Source organism: Gobio gobio (genome assembly GCF_949357685.1).
Source record: "Gobio gobio genome assembly, chromosome: 18".
Lineage (NCBI taxonomy): Eukaryota > Metazoa > Chordata > Actinopteri > Cypriniformes > Gobionidae > Gobio > Gobio gobio.
The window spans coordinates 30,741,506-30,762,298 of NC_137111.1; the positions used below are offsets into that span (position 1 = coordinate 30,741,506).

Consider the following 20,793-nt stretch of genomic DNA (forward strand, 5'->3'; position numbering starts at 1 on the left):
GAATGAGTTCATGCTTATGCCACATGCTCAAATGAACCCGTAATTCATGCTGTTTTATGTAATTATGTTCAAACGCTGAGCTGAGTTTTGTTTGAGAGCCTTACTGTCTGGACTTAATGCTTCCTCAGTGCAGAAAAATGATATGTTCTCGTTTTTAGGCATGTCATACCCGAACTGGCCAGAGAAGAGCCCGGTACCGCTCAACAGACTTGATGCCACTAACCCTGTCTTTACAAGATATGCCAATGATAGTGTTTATGCAAACTGGATGGCTTTGCATTCTCCCGCAAAAATTGTGGACACGCTCGATAGTTAAAAAACGCAAACCAAAATCATTGGTGGAAAAGACGTGGGGGGTGGGGAGATGTGTATATTTATATGATACTGTATATATGTTGAATGATGATAAAGTCGGTTCCCTTTTATTTCTGCTGTTGTGTAGAAGATGGGAGGGTGGTAAAAGATTTCAAATTGGCTGGAATTGCATAAAACATGCTTCAAGCAGCTCATAGGCGATTGTTACCACGAAGCCCTGTTGGCCATGTTGTATCACTGCATGACTCTGTACAGTTTAATGTCCATGTTTAAGTGCCTGTGCCGCTTCTGTTAGAGAACAACAGTTATAAATGCATGACCGAGACAATCTTGGTCCCACTCCAGGAATCAAAGGGAGCTTCTTTACCATCACCTACTGCAGATGTTTGCCTCAGAGACTGGACATGTTTATTTGAACGGTTGTTTCTTCTTGATCAGACTCAATTACTTTTTGTTTTTCATATTTCGCTCTGATAACTACGAGTTATGCATATTGCCGTAACAGAGTATGAATATGTTTAATGTCATATGGTTATTTAATTTTCATTCCTTGTAAAGACATTATTTGTGCAACAATTACTAGGCCTACAATACATAAGCTGAGTGTGATTCCTCATTATGTTGTCAAAACATTACATTTCAATAAATAAAACTGTTAGAAGATTTCAAGGTTTCATTTCTATGCTTTATTTCATTATATCAGACTTCATGAAGTTATAATTATTTATATATATATAAAAATGTAAATCATGATAGCAGACACATTCTTATAGCCAACTGTGACTGTGTGACCACAAAAACGAATGAATGATCTGAAAAGCAAGCTCAAAGTAGCCTACTCTTTGTTAACATGTAACATTTTTCTCCAAATGAATAGAAAGATATATTTAAATCAGACACAATAGAAGTTTTTCCTGGCATAGAAACAAAGTGGAGCTGCAGCACTCTGCACCAACACAAAATAAATAAAACTTAAAAAATAAATAAAAAAAAGACATGAATTCGGCTCTAAAAAGGAAGTGGGCTTATTTTCAAAGCAGACTCTCAAAAATGTCATAATTACAGGTAATTTTCTTAATCATCGTTTTTAACGATTTATAAAACATCTAAAGACGACAGACTAGCTTTTATTTTGAAATCCTGCGGCTCAAAGCGGAAGTATCATGCTTCCTTTTTTTCATTGCCCCGTGGCGTTCTTTTCCCACATTTATTATGCTCGGTATTCTATTGAACAGTTGCATAAAGAAGCGGTTACCGACAGCCACATACAATCACAACCACCGCGGTAAGTGTCGCACATTTCCGTATTTGTTTTATTCTCACACAAAAAAACAACAACTTCAACCTCGATGTTTCTTCCGCAAATTAAATTGTTAACGTAGATATTTGCCATTATGTCTTTTCATCAGAGTTATTGATCAATCAGCCAGATGTTTTCTTGTGCACAGGATATATAAACAAACTTAATAATATTATTCAGAGTTTTAGGTGGGAATTTATATTAAGGAGTAACCATGAATATAGAATCAGAATTGCGCTATACAGACACACGCACAGTTGTTTTCGGTGAATATGAATAGTTTTATGTATGGAGTCAGAATAAACATTGGGTGATCGGGAATCCGACAACGCTCATCACACGGCTACCTACAAATTAGCAAAAACATTTCTATAAATTATTATTGCTAATATATTTACATTATTAATGTCTTATTTTCAGATTATTTTAAAGTTTCGATCCGCTAAAAACTAATCTGTTACTACGAAGAACTGACGTCTAGCAACAATTTACAATATTAATTTACATATTATAAGCTTACAATCAAAGGCGGCTGTGGAAATAAATCTACATCTATACAGCTAACATTGTTTTCTTAGTGTTAAGTGGTCTCTTAATTTTTTTCCAGAGCTGTATATATATGTGAGTGTATGTGGTTATTCTATTAAATAGTAATAATAATAATATTAATAAAAAAAAAACTATATAACTTAAGTTTTTTTTTTAAGTTAAAAAAGCATGGCACATACAATTATGGTATGCTGTTATGTATGCTGTTAAATTATTTAAAAAAAAATTTTTATTGTTTGAATGTTTGTTTTGGCTATTTATTCTCTGGTCTATTTATTTTTTTGTCAGTTTGTGTTTGGTCTAAATATACTGATTAGAAAATGAATTTTTCATGATTTGAATCTCTTTTTAGATGTGTTGTTTCTCTTAACGGAGGAATATTGTGCAAGCAGGATGACAGTTTGTCAACGGTATATTCACACGTCTCTGAGGAATCTGACCATAATCGACATGCTGTAGTGTGAGAGGAGCAGGATTACAAGAGAAATGTGACACTAGCGTACTTCCTCCGCTTTGCTTGGGAATGGATTCATGTGAAAGTGGCTCCTAAAGAGCACCCTGCCTCTCAGACATGCCCAGACGGGGGCTTCCTCTGCAGGGGCGGGCGCGCTGGCTACTCCTGGGTATATTTTTGCTCCTGGTGATGCTGCTCTTTGCTTACTTGCTGGAGTGCACGCCGCCTGCGGATGTGAGTCAGGTGCTGCCTGGCCTGGGAGGAGATCCTTATGGGAAGGAGTATTACCAGGCCCTCCTGCAGGAGCAGGAAGAGCGGCATCTCAGCAGAGCGGCCAGCCTCAAGAGACAGATTGCCCAGCTCAAACAAGAACTCCAAGAGATGAGCGAGAAACTGAGGGTACTTCAAGAAAAAAAGGAGGGTCCCGGGCCACAGAGCCTGATTGATGGCAGAGATCAAGAGCCGAGTGACCTCTTGGAGTACCTGCACTCACAAATTGACAAGGCGGAGGTGAATACGGGAGCAAGGCTGCCGAGCGAGTACGCGCTTGTGCCCTTTGAGAGCTTCACCACCACTAAGGTGTACCAGCTGGAGATGGGCCTGACGCGCCATCCCGAGGAGAAGCCTGTGCGGAAGGACCGGAGGGATGAGTTGGTGGAGGTGATAGAAGCGGGTTTGGATATTATTAATAACCCAGAAGATGATGACGGACAGGAGGACAGCATCCCCATGCAGAGGCAGACGTTCACCGAAAGCCATTTTTTCGAGGGTAAGAGCTGCTCCGATGAAGCACACACTACTTTATGTATTTTATGTACCGCGTGTTGAGGGTTTGTGTGTGCTTAACAGCGCTTGTTTGTATTTGAGCATATTAAAGGTGGTGTGAACTTTGCACAGCACAAAATATTCAGTAACTCGAGCTGCTTTTGTGTACTTGCTATTCTTGGCAGGACTCTACAGGACCGAGAGGGACAAAGGCACACTGTATGAGCTCTACTTCGCTAAAGAGAATTCCCACGAGTACCGTCACGTCACCCTCTTCCGTCCGTTTGGGCCCCTCATGAAAGTGAGGAGCACGTCCGTAGACGCCGCCAGCACCATCATTAACATCATAGTGCCGTTATCAGGCCGCACCGAAGTCTTTGTTCAGTTCTTGCACAACTTCAGGTGAGAAGGTCACTGTAAAAGGTTTCAAGAAGTTTACTCGTGAAATGCTGCCAGTGTAAATGTGCACTTATATAGAGTGCTGCAGTGGTGATGTATTTTTGTAGGCCAACCCATAGGTTAGCATCATTCTGGTTCCCTGGACAAAAACCTAATAGGATTTTTTTCCCCATTGGCTTTTGGATTATTGTAGAAAATAAGCTCTGTGACCAACAAAAGTGTATGGTTCTTACATGTTTTCTACTTTTATGAATTTTGAAGCGTAAATACCATCAGCAGAATTAAAAGAGCTAAACGTAGGCTCTAAAGAAACTACTTCATACCTAGTTTTCTCTTTAAGTTTGAATCATTTGCAAGAGCAAGATTATAAACTCAATGAGGCTGTAAAAGCACAATAGTGAGTAGATGAGTTTTACTGTTCATTTTATGACTACCTCTGTAGTCCCATTTAGCCACTTGTTAGCAACTGTCTTTTTCAGGACAAGTAAAATCTTAAAATTACAAGTGGTGTATTACTGATGTCATAGAGACGTATACGTAGATTCCAGACGCGTCGGCATATGCCCGCCATCTTGGAACGGTGCACACCTTCTGGTTGTCAAACCAGGGTTTCCGCGGGGTCTTAAAAAGTCTAGAATTTCAAAATCTAAATTTTAGGCCTTAAAAAGTCTTAAATTCGCTTTAAATAATTTTAAACCGGTCTTAATTTTCCTACGTCCATGTAACGCTACCTCTACTTTAGAATGTTTTATTTATTTTATTGGTGGTTCTTTCTTTTGCTAGTCCAAATATAATTAGCTGTATTACGACTACAAATGAGACCAACATGCAGCTTATATTGCAGCCAATCAGCTTTCGTGTTATTGGAGTCTCTTTCAGATTGTACCATAGACACTTAAAACGGATTTTATTCTTCAGCTAATAGTCATGTTTTTGCGATTACTGAATGCAACGAAAAATCAACATGCATTTGTTTGAGATCCTGCATTATTCCTATACCAAAATAAACAAGATTTATGTATTTTGTTTGTTCTATTGTCATGTGTGACTATTGTGCATCTAACATGATACATAATATGGTAAATGTGGTATCCTAATTATGAAAAAAATGCAAATGCACATTTCTGGAAATTACCGGAAATTCAGTCTCAAAAATCACCCAAAAAAATGTTGCGAAATCCTGGTGGGATTGCGCTATGAGGAAGTGCAAGTTTATTGATTTGTTCAATTTGAATAAATTCATTTACTTTGCAAGTAATTTTGTGACTGCATTTCCTTTTATAGGTCTTAAATTTCAGTCATAATGGTCTTAAAAAGGTCTCAAAAAGTCTTACATTTGACTAGGAGAAACCTGCAGAAACCCTGTCAAACTGACGAGATAAAAATTTTGCTTGTGTTTTTATATATATTAACTCAATATTTGTTGGTACTTTTTGGAATGGTACTTTTTAATGTTTTCATATTTACTATGGTCATTTTTTAACGTTGTGTTAGATGACACCTTCGTCTTGTATTGGGTTAGTTTAGCAAAATCGTCTGCTGAAGTCTTCTGCAGATTCATACATTCGTTTCAATATGTCATACTGGGTACGTATAGCAACGAATAGAAACAGACGCAAATGAGGCATCTATCTATATATATAGACTGATGTATTGTATGTCTAAGAATAGAAAGTGAAAGTATCTTGAGCTTGTGTTCACCACCAAGTTTATTTCAGGCATTTAACTAAAAAAAAACACTGACCTAAGTATGATGGAACCGGAAGTGCTAAAATGCTAACTCGTTTCTGGGTTTTAGCCTACAAAAACGCACAACTTCTGCAGCATTAGAGAAAATTCATGACAAGATCCATTGTTCATTGTCAATAGTGTAGCAATGTATGAAGCACTGATTACACAGAAGTCACTTTCAATCCGAGGAGCATTCTGATGGTCAACACAGGGAATTCACGTGACCAACTAGAACCTGAGGGAATGTGCAAAATGTTTCGCCCACACAAAAGTCCCGATCACGTAGATTCTTATTGAAATGCCTGGATTTTAAACACAAAATTTCGCCAAGCATGTAAAAAAAAGCGGTGGTGTTGTGTGCTGCAAATCATATGGTTGAACTTCTAAAGATGTGGTGGATGCAGCAACACAGAGCCAGATGTCACACAGTTTTACAGGGGAATGTTTTCCAGTACAGTTTTCTCTTTGGAAGTTTTGGAAATGTTGTGGTCAGACGGTGTTTTCTGTGTGCAGGGAGGTTTGTATACAGCAGGACAAGCGGGTGCATCTCACTGTGGTGTATTTTGGTCAGACGGGCTTGCAGGAAGTGAAGGCGTCTCTGAAGAAAATGTCCAGGTTTGAGCTTTGCAAATGTTCTGTGATTATTGCATGTGCGTCACTGAAACATTCTCTGTTTTGCCAACATCCTGAATGGAGGAAACCCAAGGAAAAGGAATTTTCTGTTTACCCATCTTAAAGGGATAGTTCACCCAAAAATGAAATCCTCATTTACTCACCCACATGATCCTTCAGAAATCATTGTAATATGCTGATTTGGTGAAAATTGTGTCATTATTTACTCACCCTCATGTTGTTCCAAACCTGTATGAGTTTCTTTCTTCTGCTGAACACAGAAGATATTTTGAAGAGTGTTGGTAACCAGACAGATGATGGACCCCATTGATTTCCATAGTAGTATCTGTAGTAGTAGCTACAACTGTCTGGTTACCAACACTCTTTTAAATACCTCCTTTTGTGTTCCGCAGAAGAAAGAAACTCTTATAGGTTTAGAATAACATGAGGGTGAGTAAATAATGACACAGTTTTCATCAAATCAGCATATTAGAATGATTTCTTAAAGGGTTAGTTCACCCAAAAATGAAAATTCTGTCATTAATTACTCACCCTCATGTCGTTCGACACCCGTAAGACCTCCGTTCATATTCGGAACACAAATGAAGATATTTTAGTTGAAAGCTGATGGCTGAGAAAGGCTTCAGATAGGCCTCCATTGGCATTCAGTACACTTATACTCCCAAGACCCATAAAAGGCACTTAAAACGTTGTTACAAAGTCCATCTCACCACAGTGACTCTACAATAATTTTACGATGCGACGACAATAGTTTTTGTGCGCAAAAAAAATCAAAATAACACCTTCATCCAACTTGTTCTTGTCTTCCGTGTGTGCCTCCACGACGCATGCGCGAGAATATGACGCAGATCCGGCATTCGGACACATGAGCCAGAAGGGATTTGTTTACAAGCAGAGGAAGACGCGCGTGTCTAAGCTGTTGGATTCTACATTGATCGTGCTTTAGGTCTCAGCGTAGTTCTCAAAATGGGGCTTAAGTGTGCATTTCATGGATTCCCGAACGCTGGCGCTACGTCATATTCTTGCGCATGCGTCGTGGAGGCACACACGGAAGACAATAACAAGTTGGATAAAGGTGTTATTTTTATTTTTTTTTGCGCACAAAAACTATTGTCGTCGCATTGTAAAATTATTGTAGAGCCACTGTGGTGAGATGGACTTTGTAATGACGTTTTAAGTGCCTTTTATGGGTCTTGGGAGTATAATTGTACTGAATGCCAATGGAGGCCTATCTGAAGCCTTTCTCAGCCATCAGCTTTCAACAAAAATATCTTCATTTGTGTTCCGAATATGAACGGAGGTCTTACGGGTGTCGAACGACATGAGGGTGAGTAATTAATGACAGAATTTTCATTTTTGGGTGAACTAACCCTTTAAGGATCATGTGACACTGAAGACTGGAGTAATGATTCAGCTTTGCCATCGCATGAATAAATTGCATTCAAAATATATTGACATGAAAAACAGTTAATTTAAATTCGTACTGTATTTCCTGTATTTTTGAACAAATAAATCCAGCCTTGGTGAGCCAAATAGACTTCTTTCAAAAGCATTTAAAAATCATACCAACCCTAGATAAACAGGTGTGTGTGTGTGTGTGTAAAGATTTTAAGCATGTGTAATTATTTACCCAGTATGTTTGTCATAAATCTTTTAAGCCTCATTTTGTTTCCTACACTGTTATTCATGATCCTTTCCAGCGAGGAGAACTTCAGTAACTACACTCTGATCCCTGTGGATGAGGAGTTTTCGCGGGGCCGGGGTCTGGACATAGGAGCTCACGCGTGGGAGAAAGGGGGTGACGTGCTGATGTTCTTCTGTGACGTTGACATCTACTTCACTCTGGAATTTCTTAGTACCTGTCGTCTCAATACAGCTCCAGGTTTGGCATCTCAACAAACATTTATGACAGAAAATTCATGGACCCATTACTAGAAAAAACCCTCTCCCATTTTCTCAATTTGCGTGTGTGTACTGTTTCAGTTTCTGTTTCATTAGTAATAATAGGATGTGTAAAAAAATGTATGTACTTTTATAACTTGTTTTATGCATGTTTGACAGAACAGTAAAAATATCCTCATCAAAAATCATTTTTATGCTAAAAATATAATCCTCTGTCATTTTATAATAAAGCTTTTTTCTTTTTCCCTTGCAGGAAAACGAGTTTTCTATCCAGTGGTTTTCAGTTTGTACAATCCAGCTATAGTTTATGGAAATCTTGAGTTTCCACCCCCAATTGAGAATCAGCTGGTATGTAACCAAGATTTTTGTATGTAACTAAATATAACGAATGGCTTTCTAGTGATCCAAAAGGAAATAATACAATTGTATGCTGTTTATAGATTCATAAAAAAGATGCTGGATTCTGGAGGGATTTTGGATTTGGCATGACTTGCCAGTATCGCTCTGACTTCCTTAGCATTGGTAAGTTAATGTAGATTGTAGAAAATGTTCTAATAATAATTACAATTTTCTTATTTAGGGTGACCTTTGTACCAGAATTCTATTCAATTTATATTATAAATATAAAAAAAATTCAACATCATTACTCCAGTCTTCAGAAATCTTTCTAATATGCTGATTTGGTGCTCAGGTAACACTTAAGTTTCCAACATTGATGATAATAGGAAATATTTCTTGAGCAACAAATCGTCATATTAGAATGATTTCTGAAGGATCATGTGACACTGGAGTAATGATGCTGAAAATTCAGCTTTGCCATCACAGGAATAAATTACATTTTAAAATGTATTAAAATAGAAAACAATTATTTCAAAGTGTAATATTTCACAATATTAGTTTTTACTGTATTTTACTGAAATAATGCAGCCTTGGTGAGCATAAGAGACTTATGAATGACTTAAACAATGAAACAAGACCTTTTTTTCCCTTCGTAAAGGAATGCATGCATGAGAACACATTAAAACGAATGCATCTGATGCACGTTGTTTGATATAAATAAACTCACAGCTTGTCTTTCTCTAGGAGGATTTGATCTGGAAGTGAAAGGCTGGGGTGTAGAAGATGTGCACTTGTACAGGAAGTACCTACGGAGTGATCAGATTGTGATCCGGACCCCTGTATCAAGCCTCTTCCACCTGTGGCACGAGAAGCTGTGCGCAGACGAGCTGACCCCAGAACAGTACCGCATGTGCATCCAGTCAAAGGCCATGAACGAGGCGTCACACTCTCACCTGGGCATGCTTGTGTTCAGGGAGGAGATTGAGACTCACCTTCGAAAGCAGGCCTACAAAACTCAGAGCAGACCAGCAGAATGAATCAACAATTCAGCAAGGAGCGCAACTTTGTTGACAACAGCATTGAAGAAATGGGTCAAGACAAGATTATTATTTTTTTATTATTTGAACCGAAGTCTATCTAAATAATTATCCTAGGAGTACAGAAGACTTTATGACAACAAAGAAGACTAAATGTTGCATGGTACTGATTGGTACTACATATACCGTTTACACCACTGATCTGCGTTCTGGAGTAGTTTGCTTTAATGCCAATTTAGGTTTAGGTGTCAAGCACAAAAATGACTTTTTGGATTTGTTTACTTCATATGTGAATAATGACCAGTCCCTCTAGGGAAATGAGTTACTGAAGAAATAGTTAGGGCCTTGTTCATGTTTGCATAAATTTGTTGCATAAATTGTCTTATTGAATTGAATGCAACAGCTTGCGTAAACAAAATGTTTTATACAAATGATTTGCACAGAAGTCCATGATTTATAAATAATGGGCGTTGAGAAGACATTCCGTGTGTAGAGCATGTCTTTTTTGTTTTGCCATTAATTGACAAAGCCATGTAACTTTTTTTTTTTCTCTTCTAGTGGTGTCAAATCGATTAATCACATCTAACTTAAAAGTGTGTAAATATGTAATGTGTGTGTGTGTATACACAAATGTTTAGGTTAGATATGATTGATTTTACGGCACTAATTCTTTCTGTTAAAAATGTGTGCGCTGTGACAAAAGGGAGATACGATGCTAAAAGGGACAATCATCCACATATGGATGTAGTTAAACTTGCCATGCTGGATTTGTACTGTAGGTCATGTTTCTGCTGGAACAGTATTCAGACTTTTACCCAGTCTTCCACATTTTTGCTGTGTGAGATAGCATAGGCCTGATATGCATTTTGATGCATGCGTCAAACTTTTACTTTGCACCATGTGTGAGGACACTGGTCAGTCAGTGCCATGGCGTTATTTGTCAGGGGGTAAACAGGCTCTAAACATCCAATGCTTCGGCTCTGCAACCACTTTGAAATGAATCTGTGGTGTATATAGTAAATGTTGAGGTATTAAAAAAAACTGAGCCCCCTGCAACATTTCTCTGACTGAACTGTTGATGAGGACTGTATGTATTAATTTCACTTAAACTGGTAGGTAGTTCGTTACTATCCATTTTAGAGCATCGAATTGATCAGAATGTTGAGTTCCATTGCTCATTTTCTAAAACAAATAAAAGAAATACAACAAGCTATTTTTAATGATGAGTGTGCAGTGTCACAGATGATTAGATCACTTCTGGGAAGTGATGCAGCAGTGTGAACCTTGAAATGTAGACCTGATCGCCAGCAGTTTTGTCATAGATTTTGCTTCTAAAACATAAGCTTATGTGCCAGTAAATATCAGTTTACTCAAACATACGGTACAGAATATAACTTGGGCTAACAAGCCAGAGCAACACAACCACTACTAATATTTCAGTTTATTATGTCTTCATGTATTTTTGTTTTGTATACAGCATAGTTAATAATTCTTTTCTAACTCTAGATAAAGTTTCAATAATACCATTTGATTCCATTTGCAATTGCACTCAAACATATGCAGCTCTATAAGCTATAAAAATGTTCTTTTAAACCGTTGTAGTGGTCTTGAAATCCACTATTCATTTCTTAATTTAAGACACATGGAATAATACAAGTGTATTCATTTTATACAACAGACTACAGGAAACTAAAAGAAAATAACAAAAACTGCTGGGATAGTCCCAGTTGAAAACTGTTTAAAATATTTATTTATCTTCAAAGTAATAGGATTTCTGATGAATGAGTTTTAATGACCCCGTCACATCAATGCACTGGCTGATCTGGCCGTACATCCATGGTCTTATAAATTTCCTTGAGAAGAAGCAGAGCTGTATCTTCAGATTCCCTGAAGAAAGAGACAAAAGAGTCCGTATTGTATTTCACAAAATGACAGTAATACAATTACATTGATATGGAAGATCGCATACCAGTAACACAAATGGCTTTGGAGTGCAAATAGGTATTCGTTAAAGCTCTCGATGGGTTTCTCTTGCAGGACGTAGTCAATGCGATTCCCTCCATTCAGAAGGCCCACTTTTACTCGTGACTCTTCTTCCTTCTGAGGCTCTGGACTCTCAACCATCTTGCCCTCCTCTGCAAACAGACATTCAGATTTTGATTCAGTTTGCATTGGAAGTGAGCACAGTGAACAGATGAGTCTAAGAGGATATGCATTGACTCACCTTCCCCTTCCTGCATTTCCTCTTGAGCTTTGATCTGACTGGCGACCATGGCGAGCTGTTCGTGCAGTTGAGCGGAAGAGGTGTGAGCACGAGCAAACTCATTCAGAGTCTGCCAGGCAGTCTTCAGTGAGCTGATGAAGCCATGCTTTAGGTCAGAGCCCATCCTGGATAAACTCTCTTTTAATTCTGGACGCAAGACACATAATTTGAAATTAAATATCATACCCAGGAAACCAAGAGAATGAATGCATTTCATTATAAATTACAATAATTATTTTTTCAATAAATCGTTTATCGCTTTATCGACACCAGAAACTTTTTCCCTGGACATAATTATTGAAATAATATTTAAATACATAAAATGCAAAGAAATTGTCTAATATATACCGAGATGAAGCCTCTTCCTCCCTTTATGATGAGGGATCAAAACCGGGTCCAGTTCAATGTCTGGTAAGATCATGGGTTCGATTCTGTATGCAACTGGATCCAGCTGAGAACACAATATCATTAATGTATTAGTGACACAGCTCGTTCTAAACCGTGTTGCTCATTATTCCTCATTTACACTGATCATTTTGTCGTAAACCACATGATTTCCATCAGATGCAGCTGTAGAGAAGCAGTAGACAAGCTAAGGCAAGACAACTCACTGGATGGTAGATATTGAAGAACGCTTTGCAGGTGGGAAGCTGGTAAGACTCTTCGATTTTCTCCACCCCTCGCACTGTCAGAAACATCCCGATGGGAGAGCCGAGAGCAAAGAAAGTCACTGGTTCAAAGTCCAGAGCGTGATATACCACAGACACCTGGAGGAGAACATTCAACAGTGCGGAGCATGTTCACGTTTCAGACCGACAATCAGGTTCTGACAAAATTCCCTTAACCCTCTGGGGTTCTTCATTTATGGGTCACACTCAGGACTTTTGGGTCAAAAATGACCCGGAGGGCGGGATTAAGATAAAAAAGATTTGAGTAAAATCAATGAAATATATATTTTTTTCAATAATATTTTTTTCTTTTCTTTTTTGGTGTTTTGAGATAATTTTATGATTTATAATTAATATTTATGCAATAATTATGACCCATTTTTTCCCATTGAATATAATAAAACATGTATATATATATTTTATTTTTAAAAATTTTTTTATTAAAGCTGTATTTCATTTTAGAGCCAAGCCTAGGCCTCATGAAAGCAATTTTTAAAATGAGATCGGTGCCATCCGGTGGACACATTGAGCATTTTTTATCACGCAATAGCACATTTTTACCATTATTGTGGATCTTGCGTTTTATAAAAAACATTTTAAAACTCGTAGCTTCATCGGAATGGTCCGGAATGGAAAAAAAAACTCATATACACACACACACACACACACACACACACACTTATACACACAAAAACACACTTATACACACAAAAACACAAGCACACACAAATTAACGCGTGCCATTCCAAAAGCTAATTGTGTTTTTGCATGTGTGTGTGTGTGTGTGTGTGTGTGTGTGTGTGTGTGTGTGTGTGTGTGTGAGAGAGGTTTTTTTGTCTGTTTTTCACTCTTGATGTTTTAGAGATTCACCCCTTCAATGTTGAGTCCTTTTTTTCTGCATCCTGGCTGATTTGTAGATTGTATGCACAATTTTTTTTGTGCCAATTTCCCATTAATGTCCTATGGGGGTCATTTTTGACCCGACGGTCCTGAGTGTGACGATTTTTTTTACGACCACTTAAACTTTTCAAGGTTCACCAAGGTTCGGACCATTCTGATAAAGCTACGATTTTTAAACAATTGTATTTAAAAAAATTCGGGTCAGAAATGACCGAAGAGCCCCAGAGAGTTAATTAAATCATCTTGGTCCATAGCTCAATTTGGGATGGTGTATATTCGAGCTTTACCTGTCCTGTGCCTATTTCGAAATAGTTGTAATCTACATGGATTGACGACATGGTCCTTCCCACTGGCAGTTTGCTGATGGCAGGATCTGGTGTGGGCTCTGTCAGGATGGGAGGTTGGGTCTCCTTCGGTTCCTCTTTTTTTTCAGCTTTCTCTTTCACAGCCTTTCGTGCAGCCTGTCAAGGAGAAAATGTGTTTCAAAGCATCACATCAGTATGGACAAATAAAAACCTGATGCAGTATAAACACAGCTGAAAATTTGCCTGTTTTGCAGACTTCTCCTTCACAAAGTTGGCGAGTTTTTTACGTGGCCCCAGAGGAATACCCATTTCCTTTAGGTCATCTATTGTGCACAACAGCTGCAAACAAGATGGAGGAATAGCAGTGGTGAGTTGCTTATTGCTTTAAAATAAAAAAGGTGTAAAACATTTTAAATGCTCTCACCAGAGATTCAACATCAATCTTCTCAGTTTCAAACGTGCTCAGATACTCAGACAAACTCAGCATCTCCAGAACAGATGACAGGTTGCCAATCTCCTCTTCTTCCTCTTTGGCCTCTTCCTCAGCAGCCGCTACGGTAGGCACTTCATTTGCCTGGACGACGGGACTTGCCTACAACAATTAATATAAGGTCATCTTAAACACCCCCAGATGAAGGTTGTGTGTTCCAGGGATGCCATTAACAGGACATGTCATATTTTAATATAGTACTTCAATGAATGTGCAGCATTTTAAGATAATCCTCATCCAAAATGTACTGATACCTGTTTCACATTAGGTGGAGCATTTCCATTGGTTACTAGACCTGATAAAGGGGAGCATATCTTCTGATTGGACAGCAGGTCAAAAAGTATTAAAGAGCCTATAGATTAGGGGAATTAAAGGAAAATTGTAATACAAATATGAATACTAGTTCAATACATGGTGTTGTTAAACACTATAAATGTACTCTAATAGTGCGTCACTTTAGTTCAAGCTTTAAAGTAATCATTTACGTCCATGAATCAAAGCTAAAGCATGTAAAAGGAAAGGTTTCTCACCCAAGCTGTGTCCAGCCACGGACACTCTGCCTTTGAAGTCCGGGTTTCTTTCCATGAATAGTGCATGCAAGCGGTTGATTTCAAAAGCCACGGTGTCCATAATGGTCTGGCAGTAGGTTGGGCTGTTGTAGAAAAGCACGTCTAGGAGGGTTTCATTAGTGAAGTGACGCAAACGACCTGTGCTGGGCAGGGTAATCTTCTTTATCCTCCTACATAATTAAAAACATAAAAAGACAGAAAGAACTACATTAGAAATAATTTCCGGCAGAAATGTATAGAGTTTGAAGTTTGTATAGAGATTTCAAGTTTGTATCAGCACCAATTGTAAAGGGTGTTAAAATACAGTAAAAACACCACTATTGTGAAATATTACATTTTAAAATGTAATTTATTCCTGATATGGCAAAGCTGAATTCTCAGCATAATTGCTCCAGTGTTCAGTGTCACATGATCCTTCAGAAATCATTCAAATATGCTGTTTTGTTGCTCAAGAAACATTTCTTATTATTTTCAATGTTGAAAATGTTCGTGCTGCTTTTTGGTTGTGATACATTTTTTCCAGGATTCTTTGATGGGCAGAAAGTTCAAAAGAACAGCATTTATTTAAAGTGGAAATTTTTGTAACATTCTTTATCGTCACTTTTGATCACAATTTGATCAAAACAAGCTCTGACAGACACTAACAAAAAGTCTGTTGCTGTCTGTCAGTGCGATGTGAATTGGCCTTAAAGGGGGGGTGAAATGCTGTTTCATGCATACTGAGATTTTTACACTGTCAAAGACTTGGATTCCCATGCTAAACATGGGCAAAGTTTCAAAATAAAAAGTTGGACGTTTGATGGAGTATTTCTGTGGAAAAAATACTCCTTCCGGTTTCTCATACGTTTCGGAAAGTTTTTTCCGAGTGTGGGTATATGTGACGTCAGATGGGGCGGAATGTCCTTGTACGGGCTCTTCTCCCGGTAGGGTGCGCGCGCGGCGAGAGAGCAAATGCACGCCCATTATAGCGCTGTGCTCGGCTTTAGGGAAGCGGCTACGCTGCAGTCATAGGTTGTCACGAAATCAACAATGTCAACAAAGATGTGTGTTTTTGGTTGTCCGGGAAACCCAAGACAACCCTGTATAGCTTCCCAAAGAACCCAGCGTTAATGGGATCCCTGCATTTCGGCGACGATCGTTTTATAAACAAGGCCCAGTTCAACTCCGGATTTGTAGCTCGTCTAACGCTGAAAGATGGAGCTGATCCAGCGATTAAAGTTGGAAGCAGGCGGTGAGTAAAACTGCTTCAAATGTCTTTGTGTTGTTAGCTATCGACTCGTTCATTAAAATGCGCTACTATTCCATTGTTTTTCTATGTAAACACACACTAGTCTGACTTGCAAAACCGTTCCGCTTGCTACTGCTACTACTGCTTGCTACGCGCGCTCGTCATTCTTTAGCTCCGCCCACACGATACGCCTCCAGCCGCTCGTTTTTTTCCGGAAAGACTCGGTACAGCGTATCTTTCTTTTATGAATATAATAAAACTAAAGACTTTTCGGAGATATGAAGGATGCAGTACTACTCTATGAGATTGACATGAGATTAACTAAAACTGAGTGTTTCTTGTTTTTTTTGTATGTATATTTTGAACAGAATTGACAATATATTATATTTGTGTTTAAATTATTTGTGATCATCAAAAGCAAAAATGCAAGTTTTAGGTCTAATATAGAGCAGCCAAGTAAGACTTATTCTGAATGTGCCTGAGCGTTGTGTCTTTACCTGTCAACCCCTGTAGCGTCACCGTGCAGAGCTGTGTGCCAATGCACAGGCAGAAACTCCACACGACTAATGACATTATCATCACGAGCCTTCTTAAAATGACTCTGCAACAACTTCAAGGACACGCTGCGGAAGTCATCCACTGTAAACACAAACACATAGTTTGAATGAAGCACAATATATTGTGTTCAAGAATTCACATAAAAACAGTAGGATTTGTTTTCTGAAACTGTATTCATCAGGAGACTAAACTTGCGTAACACATACCACACTCCACCATGCTCCTAAACCTCAGATCACAGACGGGGCCGATACCATGCACCATAAACACCACGTGATCCACCTGAGGCATCTCGCCTAGACAGGAAAAGACCATTTTCTTCAGTGATTCTGCCATGCTATGCATTCACCTTCAAATAATACCTAAGAATTTAGTTTGAAGGCTGTTTGACAAGTTGTATTTTGAAACATGTTGAAAGTTGGGGAAACAAATCACAAATTTTTGTCTGGCTTGAGTGAGAAAATGAGAACAAAAGACAGATTTACCATCGGGAACATCATCTTGATCATCGTCCACACCCCTCTTGACAACCCGAGGTCGAGTCTGACCGTCCTGTGTCGTGCCCCACTCATCAGGCATGGCAGACGGCTGAAACTGCACAATCACCTGAGGAACCAACCAACCATTTATGCTACATGAAAAAGTGTTTCCTATATCTAGTGTCTATTCTAAGGATACATTCGTTCAAAACGCATAAAAGGTTTCCGTATTCAGTTGAAAACGGTGTCGTGTAAACTGCCTTTCGAGCATTTGAAAAAGTTGTACCTTTGGATTGTGCATTACGATGGTCTCACCAGATGGGAATTCCAGTCGTCGATGCCACTGATTAGTGGTAACAGCTTTCTTATATTCGACCTGTTTACAGCAGACAACATTGAGCTGTTAAAATGGCATCCAAATAGTCAGTGTTTGAGAAAAAAATATAGCGGAGCACAAACCTCCAGCTTCTCACTGAATTCTTCTGAATAGGGGATGAAGCGACTGTCTGCGTCCCCTTTGTAGAACCAGGAACAGCGGCGGACCTCGGTGGGCTCTTCCTCCCAGTACACAGAGGTCCGTGCACGGTCGTAGAGCTGTACGTCATAGCGCCCTCCATCCGTACACACGATCACATTCTCTGGATCTGGCTGAACTGAAGCAACAGATTGCGAAGTGACTATGTTGTGAAATAGACTAAGAGTGGCCACATGCTCTTGGCATGTTTTTGATGAAAACACTCCCTGTCTTACCAGAGTTGAATGTCTCTTCCAAGCGAATGGAATCCAGAATACTAAAGGGAAGCCAAACCATCTTTGCCTCTACTTGTTTACAGTAGAACCAGTGATGTTGGACAGGTTCATAAACATTATATGTGTATGGCACCATTGAGTTAGCAGGGACTAACGGTCCAGCCATGCCAGTCGTTGTAGGGGGCGGTGGAATCTGTGTTGGTGGAGGCTGGGGAATAAAGTACAATGTATTAAAACCGTTATAAAATATGTCAGGTTTCTTATACATGCTTAAAAATACAAATTGATTATACTTAAACTGGCTTTTTTATGAACATCAAATAAAGAAGCACCAATATCAATATTCTGGTTGATACAAATCTGATATGACAAAGCTGATAACTGACAAATGACTGATGATAAAATTCAATACCGTTTTGTCTAAATAAATTAAAAATAAAATATTAAGAACAAATTTTAATAAAGTGAATTTAGTTATTACAACATTAAACTGTATCAGTACTTATAACTAAAACATAAAAAAAAATGTCAGTAACTGAAATAAGCAAAAAGCAAAGACATTGGTTAATGTCTTTGCTTTTTATTTATTACTTAAATACCACTTTAAGTACTTTGATACCAATAAATAAAAAAACTAAATAAATAAACTGAAATGAAAAATACAATAATTCTAAATATTAATATATACTAATATATATATATATATATATATATATATATATATAATATAATATAATATAATATAATATAATATATATATATATATATATATATATATATATATATATATATATATATATATCATAATAATAATACTAACATTACACTGTATTTTTACAGTATGAAAAAAAATCTGATTTAATTTGATGTTATTGTATTATTTCGTGTTTTTAAAGATTAACTTTAAATGAGCATTAGATGATGGCAAAGGTCATTTAAATGTAAAATACAGGAATGGAGCATGAACAATTAAATATCAATATTGGCTACTATAAATCAAATATCAATTGATGCCAATAAAATAAAAAAAAACATCTCTAATAATGGTAGACAACCAATATGGTACAATATATCATGCATTTCTAATATGAACTGCAGTCAGTCTCTGTAGACAATGAACAGCTCTGAAAATTGGCAGCAGATGATATTTCAAGTATGACAGAGCCAGTAACACCCTTTTATAAAGGTAAGCTTATTGTGATTTAAAGACAAAGATGGCATTACATGACCAACCTTTGTGAATGCTGTGGGTGGAGTCTGGAATGAGGGAGCAGGTGTCACCTGAGAATAGGGGTTGAGATGCTGGGGTGTTTGGCTGGGGAGCTGCTGCTGTAATTCAGGTGCCATGAGATAGGGACTAGCTTTGCTACTGGCAGCTGTGTGACGGTATGGATTATACTGCTGGGAGTTCTGCGGAGGAGGAGTCGGTGCATTACGTGGGGGAGTGTATGAACCCACAGGGGTCTGATTAGCAACACTGCCATAATGCTGAATAGGGTTCATGTGAGATATTGGCGGGTTAAGAGGCAGATTTGCTCCAATTGATACAGGTGACGGGCCTGTTGTTGATGGAACGACAGTGGCGGCTGGAGGCGGGCATGGCTGTTGCCCAATAGAGGCAAACGGGTCGCTGCTGTTGGTGGTGCTTGAGAAATAACTGAACGTGGAGGCCTGAGGAGCTGCTGATGACGTCTGGCCAAGAAAACTGTCTTCTTCTCCAACTTCACTGACATCATCTTTACAGAGGATGACAAAGAAATGCACAGCAAATGTATAGTTTATAATATCTGTATATACAAATAATATATATTAGTATTTGTGATACTATATTAGAATAAAGAAACGCACAAGCTTCATATAAATGGTCAGTTAGAATATAATAAAAAAAAAAAAAAATCATAAATGCTAAGCATTTTATTTTCTTCATTTTAAATAAATAAATAAAGAGTACACTCAGGCTATAATAAATACTGCCCTGGAATTAATTGGATGTCCAGCAATAATAGAAATCCTCAAAATTTTAATTAAAAACAAAAATAATGTTTTTTTTAAAAAAAGCAAATAATTAACAATGAAAAATTATAATTAAAATTACTATCAATTGCCGTTATATTTTTAAACAATTCACAGGTGAAATGTAAATATGAAAAGTGGAGCTTCAGGATGAAAACTGACTTTGATATTTCCTGGTTTTATAAATGTTTCCATAATATCTGACGGTGTTTATAAAGAGTGGGAGCATATGGGGGAAAATGCATATAGCATTTTTTTTAAATGACCCTTAATGGTAGTAATGGTTCTTCAAAAGACACGTATGTATATTTCTTTGTTCCTATATATAATTTCATTTAAATTAAGTTTGGGTGTGATGACAGGTGGTTTTAGGGACAGTGAGTGAATGCAATGCAGTCTCATACTTTTGATGAAGAGTAATGGCACTCTTGTGATAAGAACATAGTAATGAAATATGATTCATTTAACACTGAAAATGTTACGGTTTAGAACATATTTTGCCCCGTATATAAAAGTATGTAACGTCAGCTGGTCTTCTTTACTGATCAAGAAGACACAACAACAAAAAAATCATAAAATATTTGACAACAATAAAAAAGGGAAATTCTGTTTACTGGGTTTAAGAATAAAATAATCTTATAGAAAACATGAGCTAATTATCATAAAGAGCAGAGACCTTTGAGCTGGAAAAAAGAGGAAAGCTAACATCACTAGCCACTAAAGCAGCTCATTTGAAGACTTTATAAGCTCACCACCGGATAAAACCGCCGGGCCAGTGGCCTGACTGACAGGTAGGAACGGCAGGCTGAAGTTGAACTCCGGTGCTCCTGAAAACAGCAAATTTGCGCTGCTGTTAGGGATGTTATTGGCTTTCCTATCAGCCATTTTCAATCAAATATTACACGTAGCTTGTCCCCCAGTCGGAACAGGCAGAGCTTTTTTAACAACTTCCTGGTTCGTCACTGTAGATGTAAAGGGTTCTGTGGATTTTCACAGATCTTTGCTTCATTGATAGTCTGAAAGGTTCATGCGGTAATCTAAATCTGATGCCTAGTGCATGATATACAGATTTGCGTCACGTTGACGTACTAAGGCAAAAGTAGTCGATGACAAACAACGTCGATCATTTAATTTCTTTCGTTTTTC

General features: G+C 37.9%; 3 protein-coding genes across 3 annotated transcripts in view; 2 read left to right on the forward strand and 1 right to left on the reverse strand.

The window, feature by feature from the left end:
• The window catches only part of ret (ret proto-oncogene receptor tyrosine kinase), a 31,410-nt gene extending 30,428 nt beyond the window's left edge, over positions 1-982 (forward strand). The window contains exon 20 of the mRNA XM_079842079.1: positions 159-982. Within this exon, the coding sequence (XP_079698205.1) occupies positions 159-316 (158 nt within the window). The 3' untranslated portion in view covers positions 317-982. The remainder of the gene's footprint in view (positions 1-158) is intronic.
• Positions 983-1,480: 498 nt separating this feature from the next.
• csgalnact2 (chondroitin sulfate N-acetylgalactosaminyltransferase 2) lies at positions 1,481-10,649 on the forward strand. The gene is made up of 8 exons (XM_079843651.1): positions 1,481-1,600; positions 2,517-3,387; positions 3,569-3,785; positions 6,027-6,128; positions 7,847-8,028; positions 8,302-8,396; positions 8,489-8,570; positions 9,132-10,649. Exons 2-8 carry the CDS (start codon positions 2,736-2,738, stop codon positions 9,422-9,424), a joined length of 1,623 nt encoding a protein of 540 aa, XP_079699777.1. The 5' UTR covers positions 1,481-1,600; positions 2,517-2,735; the 3' UTR covers positions 9,425-10,649.
• sec23ip (SEC23 interacting protein) lies at positions 10,627-20,622 on the reverse strand. Its single transcript, XM_079843650.1, has 18 exons — positions 20,400-20,622; positions 18,868-19,370; positions 17,635-17,842; positions 17,344-17,537; positions 17,171-17,260; positions 16,891-17,011; positions 16,612-16,701; positions 16,345-16,486; positions 14,581-14,789; positions 14,305-14,402; positions 13,985-14,152; positions 13,804-13,899; positions 13,543-13,716; positions 12,299-12,454; positions 12,036-12,138; positions 11,649-11,834; positions 11,394-11,559; positions 10,627-11,311 (listed from the first exon to the last, which is right to left on the reverse strand). The coding sequence occupies exons 1-18, from the start codon at positions 20,530-20,532 to the stop codon at positions 11,230-11,232; spliced, it is 2,919 nt and encodes a 972-aa protein (XP_079699776.1). The 5' UTR covers positions 20,533-20,622; the 3' UTR covers positions 10,627-11,229.
• Between the last annotated feature and the right edge of the window lie 171 nt (positions 20,623-20,793).